The sequence below is a fragment of the Dasypus novemcinctus genome, chromosome 15 (genome assembly GCF_030445035.2).
Source record: "Dasypus novemcinctus isolate mDasNov1 chromosome 15, mDasNov1.1.hap2, whole genome shotgun sequence".
Taxonomy (NCBI): Eukaryota; Metazoa; Chordata; class Mammalia; order Cingulata; family Dasypodidae; genus Dasypus; species Dasypus novemcinctus.
Window position 1 is genome coordinate 8,055,317 of NC_080687.1, and position 12,876 is coordinate 8,068,192.

The window sequence follows — 12,876 nt, forward strand, 5'->3', positions numbered from 1 at the left end:
CTTCTTTAAAGTTTGGTTCATTCTCTCCACTCTCCCTGAGGACGGCATGTGCCAGGGTTTATGGAAATTCCATGTGACACCCAGTCTTCACATAACTTTCTGTAATACACGGGAGGTAAAGTGGCTTCCATTGTCTGAGTCTATATATTCACTAACCCATAATGAGCAATGATTTGTTCAAGGATAATTTTAGAAGTTCCTGATGCTGTAGCTGGGGTCAGAGGATATGCCTCCACCCTGTCAAATGATCTACAATAACCCAGAACATGTGTTAGCTGACACATTGGGGGCATTTCAGTGAGTCAACTTGAATGCTCTGGAAGGGCCTGAAGCCCGGCTGCTCTTGTTTCCTTAAGACTTTCTTGTTGACCTTTTGGCAGATTATGAATTGCTCACTTATTTGTTTAGCTACAGTATAAAGGCCCACACATCCAAAATACTTAAGAACCATACCACACATGGCCTGTATTCCCCAATGACTCCCTTGGAGTAAGACGGCTAATACCTCTCATTATTTGTTTATTCAACATTTGCCTGCCATTTTTTTTTTTAAGCTTCTTCATCCACTAACCTATTGCCTTTTGCATCATGCATATGACCTTCCTGGTGTCCATTTACATGCACCACTGATATTTCTCTGGGTGAGAGTAAATTGGCCAATACCTGCTTTACTAATTCCCTGTGGAATAGCTCTTTTCCTTTGATGTTAATTAATCCTTTCTCTTCCCAAATTTTTCCAAAGGTGTGAAACACCCCCAAAGGCATACTTAGAATCAGTGTAGACTGTACCGTCTTTTTGCTTTAATAATTTGAGGGCTTGATTTAATGCATACAACTTGCAAGTTTGAGCTGACCAGTCATTGGGCAATTGGCCAGCTTCTTTCACCTCACAAGTCAGTCCATCTACAGTTGCATAACCATTGGGCGTCTTTCCTTCAAGGGTCCTGAAGGACCCATCTATGAATAATTTTTCCCCAAGTACAGGGGAAGGTCCTCCAGGTCAGACCAGACTCAGATCTGATATTCAATCAGGTCTAAACAATCATGCTCAGGGGCCTCCACTTGGCCAGGTCCCTTCCAAAGGAAGGAGTCTGGGTTTAGGCTGTGGTCTATTGTCAATACCAAGTCATCTTTTCCCATTAGGATAGCCTCACACTTCAGAATTCAGGAGTCTGTCAACCTCCATCCTGCTCTCTGAGACAAAATAGTCCTGACCTGATGAGGGATGCTAATGACTAAAGCTCCTGTGAAAGTCAGCTTCCTGCTCTCTTCTACCAGGAGAGCAGTTGCCACCACAGCTTGAAAGTATCTGGACCATCCCCTGAAGACATGATCCAACATTTTGAAAAGGAAGGCTACAGGTCTCCTTTGGCCTTCCCAGATTAGGGTCAGAAACCCCAAGGCTATCCACTTATTTACTGTAACAAGCAGGTGGCAAGGTTTCTCAAGAGAAGGGAGGGCTAAAACAGGGGCTTGCACCAGTGCCTGTTTGAGCCCCTCTAAGGCCTCTATTTTCCCCACTTTCCATTCTAATTTGTCAGGCTCTTCCTTCAACTGTTTTGTTTTTTTTATATATATAACCCATTAGTTTGGGATATATAAGTCTACCCACAATCTACAGTGCCCCACCAATCCCAGGAATTTCCTTAGTTCCCTTTTTGTCCAGGTTGGAGGTAATTAAATGGTATTAGTTAGCCAAAGGGTGCTGATGCGAAATCTCAGAAACTGGTTGGCTTTTATAAAGGGTATTTATTTGGGTAGGAGCTTACAGATACCAGGCCATAAGCATAAGTTACTTCCTTACCAAAGTCTATTTTCACGTGTTGGAGCAAGATGGCTGCTGACACCTATGAGGGTTCAGGTTTCCTGGATTCCTCCCTTTTAGGGTCTTGCTTCTCTCTGGGTTCAGGGTTCCTTTCTTCCTGGGGCCTGGAGACCATTAAAAATATTAGGATTCCCTACTCTTTGAGTCCTCACCTGGATGCAAACCTTCTGTGTGCACATTATCCATGTGTCACCCTCACAGCACCTGAGAGCAAGGGGAACTGATGTGTGATGTTCATGCAACTTTCCTGCACCATGAGAAATAGTCCTTAGTTTCTGACCCATAGTCTTGCGTCTTCTGCCAGCATGCATGAAAGTGTAACAGGCTAACATGTTTTCTTGCAAATAAGGTGAAACCTTAGACCCATATCCTCCCATCTCTCTAGCTACCCTTTTTCAGATCCTTGGCTGGCTTCACCCACCCCTCATCCCCATCTCTAAATACTGGAATATCCCAGGGTGCTTCCTTGGCCATCTTTTCTTCTCTATCTAACCTCATTCTCTGGGATATCTCATCTAGTCTCCTGCTTTTAAATATGATCAATGGGCTTGTGATGCTCAGATGCCCTTATCTCTACAGTGGACTCTAGACCCATGTATACAACTGTGAACTTACCACTTCTTGATTATCTAACAAGTTGCTTGAACATCACATTTCCAAAATAGAATACATGATGCCCCAAAACCTTAGGTATGCTCCTTCCTGATCCCCAAATGTGTCTCTTTCCCCATCCTCACACACGACCCAGCAGTATGACTTGTCATTACTACCTTTGTTGACTTCTCTCCATTTCCAGCGTTACCACCCAGGTCCAAACTACTATCATTTTCACCTGCACTGCTATATAGGTACCAAACTGATCTTTTTTCTTTCATTCTTGACTCCCTTCCTAGTCCATTTTCTACCCAGCAGCAGGTGATCTTTTAAAAATCTTTTATGCAAAATAAACATTATAATACCCTCCCACCATGGCCTCTTGTTACATTTAGAATAAAACCCAAGCTCCAAAATCTGACCAACAAGTTCCTACATGGCCTGACCCCTGCCTTTTCGCCCATGACATCATCTTCTACACTTTTCCTCCACAGTGACCTTCTTTGTGTTTCTCAAACATGTCATTCTCCTGCCTCAGGGCCTTTGTTCTTACTGCTGCTTCTGCCTAGAGCACTCTACCCTGGTTCTTCCCAAGGATCATCATTCAGAGCTTGGCTCAGATGAACTTCATCTGTTCACTTATTCAACATATATTGTGCATCTGTTCTGTGTCAGAAACTATTCTGGGCACTGAAGAGGGAGCACTGAACAAAACAAGGTCTCTGCTCTCAGGTGGAGGGGGGGGATCTTATATAACTGGGGCACCCTTCATTCCTATCACTTGGAAAGGCCTTTCTTGACCCACTTCTCTACAAGGTCTTCTCTATCATGTCTTCCTATTTCCTTCATAGGACCTATAAAAATTTGAACAAAGAATTGTTAATTTTCTACCCACCTCCTCTCAAATGTAAGCTCCTTGAGTGTAAGGATCCAATGGTCTGGCACATGTTAGGACTCCAAATACCTATAATGAAGGAAGGAAGGGAGAGAGGAAGAAAATTAATACCCACAACTCATCTGAGCACTTTTCTCCAGCTCCAGAGTTTAAATGCACTGAAAGTGATTGACCAAATGGATGGCTAAATCTTCAGGAAAAGTGAGAAAGTGAGAGTCAACCCAGACTTAGAGGCACTTCTTCCAGGCAGGAGCACGTATACTTGGCCTATTTCCACCTCCAACTGCATTCCTGTATGTAGCTAAAGGCTTTGGCAGAGAATAGACTGGTACAAATGTAGATCTTAGCTGGCCCTGAGATTATTTTTTTGGAGCCCCTTACCTTCACTGCAAAGCCAAGCCTGACAGTACAAGTACAAGGCCCTAGGTAGGGCTTCAGGGAGCTGAAGAGGTAGAGGATGGAGGAAGGCAATTTGCCTTTAATATGCATTTTACTATCTTGGCATGGACTTTACAATGTCTTCATTTAGATTTCTTTAGATTTGATTTCCAATTTGGTGACTCCGACAATTTTTAGGTCCAAAATTATGCCTCCACCTTTCATTGCCTTGCTGAATTCGGTGGGAGACAATAAAGGGTAATATTTTTTTTAAATATTATTTTTGTAACTGACCATTATCTCTCTCCAAAACTCAGTATTTTCTGTTTGTTTTTGTTTTTTCCTGTCCTCTTACCATTCTTCCCAGCCTCTTCTATTCTTTGCCACAATGCCAGCCTTCTTTGGGATTTTTCCCTGAAATCCACTTCATTGGCCTATAGACTCTGGAATTTTCAATATCTCTTTTCTCATCAAAATTTTAGATAGTGCAAAGGGGTGTGAGAAAGACAATGTACACTTTTCAACCTAGCAAACTGCAGAAATGGTTCAAAAGATCTTGAATTTGTAGAGTAAAGTGAGGCATTGTTCTATTAATTCAACCATTTAATACAGACATAAGGATTTGCTGGTTTTGGGGTCAACATGACAAAAATTGAAGACTCACTAGCTTTCTCAAAGTTAGTTGAGCAAATGTTTCCATCAGCATAGATGGGCAAATGTGAGTTACACACTTCTGGTGCCTCAGTATTGCTTTCTGTATTGGCTAAAATAGTGATCCTCAAGAAATCTGCTCCTATAGAATATTTTCCCAATGAGTGGGACTAATGTGTTTAATTGTCATAAAAGTATAATAGCAGTCTTTACCTAATTACCTGGAAAAAACTAGAGGGATTAAAAATATTTTCTCAATTTTAAGATTTTTCTCCCAGAAATAGTTTTTATTCTTATGTAAACTGTTGCTGCTCATCTGTAATAAAAGTCAGCATGGGAAGCCGATGTGGCTTAATCGATTGGGCTCCTGTCTACCACATAGGAGGCCCTGGGTTCACTTCCCAGGGCCTCCTTGTGAAGGCAAGCTGACCCACACCTGCAGAGAGCTGACGGCCCATACCCACGAAGAGCTGGTGCAGCAAGGTGATGCAACAAAGGAGCCAAGCAGACAGAAGAACACGCAGCGAATGGACACAGAGAGCAGACAGCAAGCATGCCGCAAGGGCAGGGATAAATAAATAAAACAAATCTTTAAAAAAAAAAAAGTCAGCAGACAACCAATGTAAAGAACCAACAGCAAATAGGGAGAAGTGGACTTGGCCCAGTGGTTAGGGCGTCTGCCTACCACATGGGAGGGCCACGGTTCAAACTCTGGGCCTCCTGACCCATGTGGAGCTGGCCCATGCACAGCTCTGATGTGCACAAGGAGTGCCGTGCCACGCAGGGGTGTCCCCTGCTTAGGGGAGCCCCACGTGCAAGGAGTGTGCCCCGTAAAGAGAGCCACCCAGCGCAAGAAAGTGCAGCCTGCCCAGGAATGGCACCACACACACAGAGAGCTGACACAGCAAGATGACACAACAAAAAGAGACACAGATTCCTGGTGCCGCTGAAAAGGGTAGAAGTGGTCACAGAAGAACACACAGCAAATAGACACAGAGAGCAGACAACGGGGGGGGGGGGTAGAAATAAATAAAAAATAAATCTTTAAAAAAAGCAAACAAACAGCAAATAGGCAGTAACAGAAAAAAGTCACAATCAGATGATTTTGCTCAATTTGATTGCATTTTTCCCTAAAGACACCATTTCATATGTCTGAAATGATTCCTTGTTTCATGAGGAAAAAAGCTAAACCAGTATTTGTGGATTTCCAAAAGGATGGTTTCATTTCTTGTTGCTTCACTAAACAAAGCTGTGATATTACTCCAGACCATGACATGGTCAATGAGAAATTAAAGATCGTTTAATAGTCAGTCTTAAAGCAACTTAATGCTACATAATGTACATTATGAAAAATCCATCAGCTAATCCAGTTAGCTCAGGAAAGAATCTGAATGAATCAGAGAATGCCAGAATTCCATAACAAGATCATACCTCCATCATCTCCTCCATGGACTTTCTCACCTGGTTTTGCCACTCAAAACCACAAACTCAGAATTTGTATTTCTTTCTGTACATATAAATTCAAAAATGGTGGTTCCTGTCTGGGAAAACTTGGCTTACTGAATGCCTAATGAATTTATACTTAGGGTTGATAATAACTGTCCTCATTGTGGATTTGGTTTCCATGGTACTATTTTCATTCAGGTCAACAAAAGTATTTAAACCAATATCTCTATGGGCTCTTTTCAGATGTGAATGCATAAATGAAGTGCTATAAAGTAATGAAGGAATTCTCATTCATCACACTGCTAGTCTGCAGCTGGGAGGCTGGAGGCTGAGTCTAGGTTCAGAGGAATAAGTCATGCTAGAACGTATTTGGCAAATGGAAGCTGTGATGGTTAGGCTAAATGTGTCAACTCGTCCATGTAATGGTTCCCAGTTGTTTGGTCAAGCAAACACTGGGCAAACTGTAACACGAGAGCATTTCATGGACTTTAATCATCAGTGAGTTGATTGCATAGATGGTTGGTTACATCTACAATCAACCAAGGAGATTGCTCTCAGCAGAGTTACGTCTCATCCAATCAGCTGAAGGCCTTAAAAGTGGAAGTGATTTCCCATCTCTATTTCATACCACCAGCATCTCCTGGGGAACTCATTGAGGATCTTCATTGGAGCCCCTGGTTTGCAGCCTGCCCTATGGAATTTGGACTTGTGAATCTCCACAGATGCATGAGACAGTTTTGTAAAATCTCATGCTATTTACAATTATCTCCTCTCAGTTCTGCTTCCCTAGAGAACCCTGACTTCTCCAGAAGCCATAGGCCCATGTGTTTGGTATAAACCATCTCACAAGAGAGTTCATGCCTCCACTGAGAAAGCAAAACTAGATATTTATGACACATTTGTCAATTAAAAGTTTACTTTGTTTTTTATGTGCCCATTTCTCCCAATCTTGGCAGCTAGAACAAGGTAAAGTGGTCATTGTTTTCCGTGAAGATGTTATTGCTCTTTGCATGTTGCACTGCAGTTGAGCACTTTGATTCTACTTGTTTTCCTGCTTAAATGTCATAAAAAGTTTCTCACAGGATCTTTTACCAGGTGGATTTCATGTCTGGAAGTTTGATACTTTTTCCAAATGTCTAGATGTTTTTAAAGTTATGTATAAGAAATTAGACAATATCTTCACTGTGTTGAATGAACTTGTGATGGTTAGGATAAAGTGTCAACTCAGCCAGGTAATTGTGCCCACTTGTTGGGTCAAGTAAGCACTGAACTAATTGTAATACAAGGACATTTATGGACTTTAGCCACCAGTGAGTTTATTGCATAGATGGCTGATTATATCTAAAATTAACCAAGGAGACTGCCATCAGCAATGAGGGAGGTTTTATCCAATCAGTTGAATGCCTTACAAGGGGAAGTAATTTCAGCATTCAGAGAGAATTTTCCAGCTTGACTTGAGATAATCAACATCTCCTGGGAACTCATCAAAGACCTTCATCGAGCCCCTGGTTTGCAGTCTGCCTACAGAATTTGGAATGTGCATCCCCATGGTCATATGAGGGAATTTTATCAAATCTTATGCTATTTACAGATACCTCCTCTTGATTCTTTTTCCCTAGAGAACCCCAACTAACACAACTTTGTACCAGGACTGGTTCTTGAGGAACAGAATCTGAACATGGGATTTCAGAAGTGGTTCCGGGGGTTTTGCAATTGGCTCTCTACTTTAATTGGACTTGAGGGTATAAATGACTCCCTTTCCAATAATCAAGAGGCTATTAACAGTCCATGGCATGAGTTGGCAATGGTGATATACAAAATATCATCACTGGACTCCACTACTTCCACACTTACAAGAGGCAAGGGTCTGGGCGAGAGTGTTTTCAACACCTTAACAGAGTTTTGTAAAATCAAAAGGTTTGGTGGCTCCTCCTAGATACTCTAGATACAGTTACAAAAGAAAGGGGTGAACTAAAGGCTTCAAATTTGCAATTTAAATGCCGCATAGTGGGAAAGTTTCTATGTGTGCTTTGAAAGAAAATCTTGTTTCATGCAGTCACAGACTTGAGATCTCCGAAAACCATTGTATGAGAATACAATGTATTCTCATTGTATGAGAGTCTCATTGTATGAGAAGCAGAGTTAAAAACAAAACTAAAATCTCAAGCTCTCAGGGTGTCTGTTGTTAAAGTGAAGGCATTGCTTGGAAAGGAGTAGAACCCTGAGGATTGAGATGAAGATATATGGGGTGGTGTTGAGATCAGTGGGGACATTGGAACCCTAAATTGTACTGAGACTTTGCCAGATTAACCTGTGATAGCCTGCCCTGTGGAGACCACATAATGTCAACCTTGCGTCATCCACCCTCAAACCTGCCCCAGGGAGTCTGGACCAAATTTCCAGCCCCGAGATGGGTATCAGCCAAACTAAAGCCTTCACTGCCCATCCTCTGCCCTGCCTCAGGGAGTGTGGACCCCTTCCCAGGCCTGAGGCAGGTACCAGCCAAACTCCAGCATGTGCTGCCCAACCTCTACCCTGCCCTGAGGTATCTGCCTTCCAACCCCTGTCTGAAGAGATACCCCTGTCTCAGCATATGAAAATGCAAAGGAATTCCCTGAGGTCAATAGCTTACAAGGCATTTATAATCCTTCTGCTTACCCACCTTCACACACCCCTCTTCTCTTTGAGACCTATTACTAGACTATAATCGAAAGTCCCCAAAGGCAAAATACAAAGTGTGACCCATGAGGAAGTACACTATACTCTAAAAGAACTGCATGAGTTTTCCAGCTTATATAGACAGAAATCAGGGGGATATGTGTGGGAATGGATACTAAGGGTATGGAATAATAGCGGAAGGAATATAAAGTTGGTCAGGCTAAATTTATTGATATGGGCCCACTAAGCAGGAATTCTGGGTTTAACGCTGTAGTGTGAGGAATTAGAAAGGGCTCTAACAGTTGGTTTGAGTGGCTAACTGACACATTGACCAAAAGATGGCCTAGCATTCTGACGTTGAGATGCCATTTACCCTGTTTACCGTAGAAGAAGGAATTCAAAGGCTTAGAGAGATTGGAATGCTAGAATGCATTTACCATTTAAGAACTGCCCACCCACCCCAGGAATGTCCAGAGGATACACCTTTAACCAGGACTGTGAGGAATAAATTTGTAAGACTAACTCCATCTTCCCTAAAGAGTTCTGTGGTTATTCTTCTCTGTAGTACAGATAATACTGTAGGAACTGCTGTAATGGTACTAGAATCCTTAATATTATGGGGATGATTGGATCTCAGGCCAGTGAAAGTCAGGTATTAGTAGTTAATTGCCAAACTAGGTAGGTAGTGGCTAGTGCAATGAAAGGCAGACTCAAAGGAGCAATCAAAAGAGTCTGAGTCACATAGAGTTATGGCATTGGCTAATAGTTCATGGGGTATCTAGACGTGAAACAGATGGGCAGTCTACTAAATTCCTGCTTGATATGTATAAACAGAAGTGTTCTAAGTCAAGTGACTAAACCCAACTTGAATTACAGAAACAGAGGATCAAGTCCTCTTAATCAATTCCCAGACTTGAAACAGTTTACAGACCCAGAGTGCTTGAATGAGGAGATGGCCAGGTCCCCTTGGGGAAGGATCCTGTTACACTGCCAAAAATTTTTACTGTGAATCTTCCTCCCAGCTTTCCCCAGGGAGACCTATGGGCTTTTACCAGAGTAACTGTGCATTGGGGAAAAGGAAATGATCGGACATTTTGGGGATTATTACACACTGGCTCAGAAGTGACATTAATTCCAGGAGACCCAAAACATCGCTGTGGTCCACCAGTCAAAATAGGGGCTTCTGGAGGTCAGGTGATAGATGGAGTTTTAGCTCAGGTCCATCTCACAGTGGGTCCAGTGGGTCCCCAGACCATCCTATGGTTATTTCCCCAGTTCCAGACTGCATAATTGAAATAGACATACTCAGTAACTGGAGGAGCCCCACATTGGGTCCCTGACTGGTGGAGTGAGGGCTACTATGGTAGGAAAGGTCAAATGGAAGCCACTAGAACTTCTCCTACCTAGCAAATATTAAAGCAAAAGCAATACCAGATTCCTGGAGGGATTGCAGAGATCAGTGCCACCATCAAGGATCTGAAGGCTGCAGGGGTGGTGATTCCCACCACATCTCCATTCAACTCTCCTATTTGGTCTGTGCAGAAATCAAATGGATCTTGGAGAATGACAGTAGGTTATCAAAAACTTAACCAGGTGGTGACTTCAATCATAGCTGCTGTCCCAGATGTGCTATCATTGCTTGAACAAATCAACACATCCCATAGTACCTAGTATGCAGCTATTGATTTAGCAAATGAATTTTTTCTCAAATTGCCATTAATAAGGACCACCAGAAACAGTTTGCTTTCAGCTGGTAAGGCCAGCATATACCTTCACTGTCCTGCAGCAGGGGTATACCAACTCTCCAGATCTATGTCATAATTTTGTCCACAGGGAACTTGATCATCTCTCCTTCCCAAAGATATCACTCTGGTCCATCATATTGATGATATCATATTGATAGGACCTAGTGAGCAAGAAGTAGCAATGACTCTAGACTTATTCATAAGGCATTTGAGAGAGAGAATGGAAGATAAATCCAACAAAAATACATGGGCCTTCCACATTGGTGAAATTTCCACTGGTGCAGGGCATGTCAAGTTATCACTTCTAAAGTGAACGATAACCTGCTGCATCTGGCCCCTCTTATGACAACACATTCCTCATTTGGGTGTGCTACTCCGGTCCATTTACCAAGTGACAAGAAAAGCTGCTAGTTTTTGATTGGGTGCTGGAACAAGAGGAGGCTCTGAGACAGGTTCAGTCTGATGTGCAAGGCGTACTACCACCTGGGTCATATGACCCAGCAGATCCAGTGGTGCCAGAAGTGTCAGTAGCAAATAGAGATGCCATGTGGAGCCTTGGCAGACCCCTATAGGAGAAACACAATGCAGACCCTTAAGATTTTGGAGCAAAGCCCTGCAACCCTCTGCAGATAACCACTCTCCTTTTGAGAAACAGCTTTTGGCCTGTTACTGGGTCTTAGTAGAGACTGAATGCTTAACCATGGGCCATCAAGTTACCATGAAACCTAAGTTGCATATCATGAGTTGGGCATTCTCTGACCCACCAAACCATAAATTTGGGCATGCACAGTAACACTACATAATAACATGGAAGTGGTATATACAAGACAGGGCTCAAGTGGGTCCTGAAAGCACAAGTAAGTTATATGAGGAATAGCCCAAATGCCCAGAGTCACCACCCCTGCCCTGTTACCTTCTCTTTCCCAGACCACAGCTTTGGCTCTTGGGGAGTCCCTTATATCAGTTGACTGAGGAAGAGAAAACTTGGGTATGATTTATAGATATTTCTGCACAATATGCAAGTACCACCCAATTCTGCAACACTGCAGCCCTTTTCTGGGATGTCCCTGAAGGATAGTGATGAGGGCAAATCCTCCCAGTGGGCAGAACCTTGAGCAGTGCTCCTGGTTGTTCATTTTGCTTGGAAGAAGAAATGGCTGGAGGTATGTTGTACACTGATTCATGGGCTGTGGCCAATGGTTTGGCTGGATGGTCAGGGACTTGGAAGGAACATGATTAGAAGTTGGTGACAAAGAGGTCTGGAGAAAAGGTATGTGGATAATCTTTCTGGGTGCGAATAAAAAAGCATGAAAATATTTGTGCACCAGAGGATGACTTTAGCAGAGGAAGATTTTAATAATCAAGTGGATAAGTTGACCCGCTCTGTGGCTAATGCTCAGCCACTTTCCCCAGCCCTCCTGCCTTTGTCCAGTGGGCTCATGAACGAAGTGGCCATGGAGGTAGGGATGGAGGTTATGCCTGAGCTCAGCAACATGCACTTCCCCTCACCAAGGCTGACTTGGCTATGGCCACTGCTGAGTGCCCAATCTGCTAGTAGCAGAGACACATATTCAGCCCCCGATATGGCACAATTCCCCAAGGTGATCAGCCTGCTAACTGGTGTTAGGTTGTTTACATTGGACCACTTCCATCATGGAAGGGACCGTGATTTGTTTTAACTGGAATACACACATACTTCATTTATGGGTTTGTCTTCCCTTCATGCAATGCTTCCTTCAAAACTACTATCCGTGGACTTACCAAATGTCTTCACCATCACCATGGCATTCCACACAGCATTGCTTCTGATCCAGGAACCCATTTCACAGTAAATGATGTGTGGGTATGGGCACATGCCCATGGAATTCACTGATCTTACCATGTTCCCCATCATCCTGAAGCAGCTGGGTTGACAAAACTGTGGAATGGCCTTTTGAAGATTCAATTACAGAACCAACTAAGTGGCAATACCTTGCAGGACTGGGGTGATGTTCTTCAGGTGGCTGTGAATGCCCTAAATCAGCATCCACTCTATGGTGCTGGTGTTGTTTCTCCCATAGCCAGGATTCATGGGTCCAGGAATCAAGGGGTAAAAATGGGAGTGGCACCACACACTATTACTCCTAGTGATCCACATAAAAATTTTTGCTTCCTGTCCTTGCAACCTTAAGCTCTGCTGGTCTATAAGTCTTAGTTCCAAATGGAGGAGTGCTTCCACCAGGGAACACAACAATGATTCCAGTGAACTGCCACCTGGCCACTTTGGGCTCCTCTTACCTCTGACTCAATAGGCAAAGAAGGGAATACTGTACTGGCTGGGGAGACTGATCCTGACTATCAAGATGACATAGGACTGCTTCTACATAGTAGGGGTAAAGAAGAGTTTGCCTGGTATACGGGAGATCCTCTAGGGCATCTCTTAGTACTGTCATGCCCTGTGATTAAAGTCAATGGAAAACTGCAACATCCTAATCCAAACAGGACTAACAATGGCCCAGAATCTTCAGGAATGAAAGTGTGGGTCACCCCAACATGTCTGTTATTGTTTTTATTTAGAGACTAAGTATGGTTTGAGGTGATATGTATGGTGCCAAGTTTGGACTGTGATGGTTAGGCAAATGTGACAACTTGACCAGGTGATTGTGCCAGGCAAAGAACAATGGCTAGTGCTTGCTGAGGGTAAC

The 12,876-nt window shown here is 43.1% G+C and overlaps 1 protein-coding gene across 1 annotated transcript in view; it reads right to left on the reverse strand.

Annotated features, from left to right (window-relative positions):
- Positions 1–1,804: 1,804 nt before the first annotated feature.
- The window catches only part of B3GLCT (beta 3-glucosyltransferase), a 147,384-nt gene continuing 136,312 nt past the window's right edge, over positions 1,805–12,876 (reverse strand). The window contains exons 15-16 of the mRNA XM_058276992.2: positions 3,315–3,383; positions 1,805–1,929 (exon numbers count right to left, since the gene is read on the reverse strand). Of these exons, the coding sequence (XP_058132975.1) occupies positions 3,321–3,383 (63 nt within the window). The 3' untranslated portion in view covers positions 1,805–1,929; positions 3,315–3,320. The remainder of the gene's footprint in view (positions 1,930–3,314; positions 3,384–12,876) is intronic.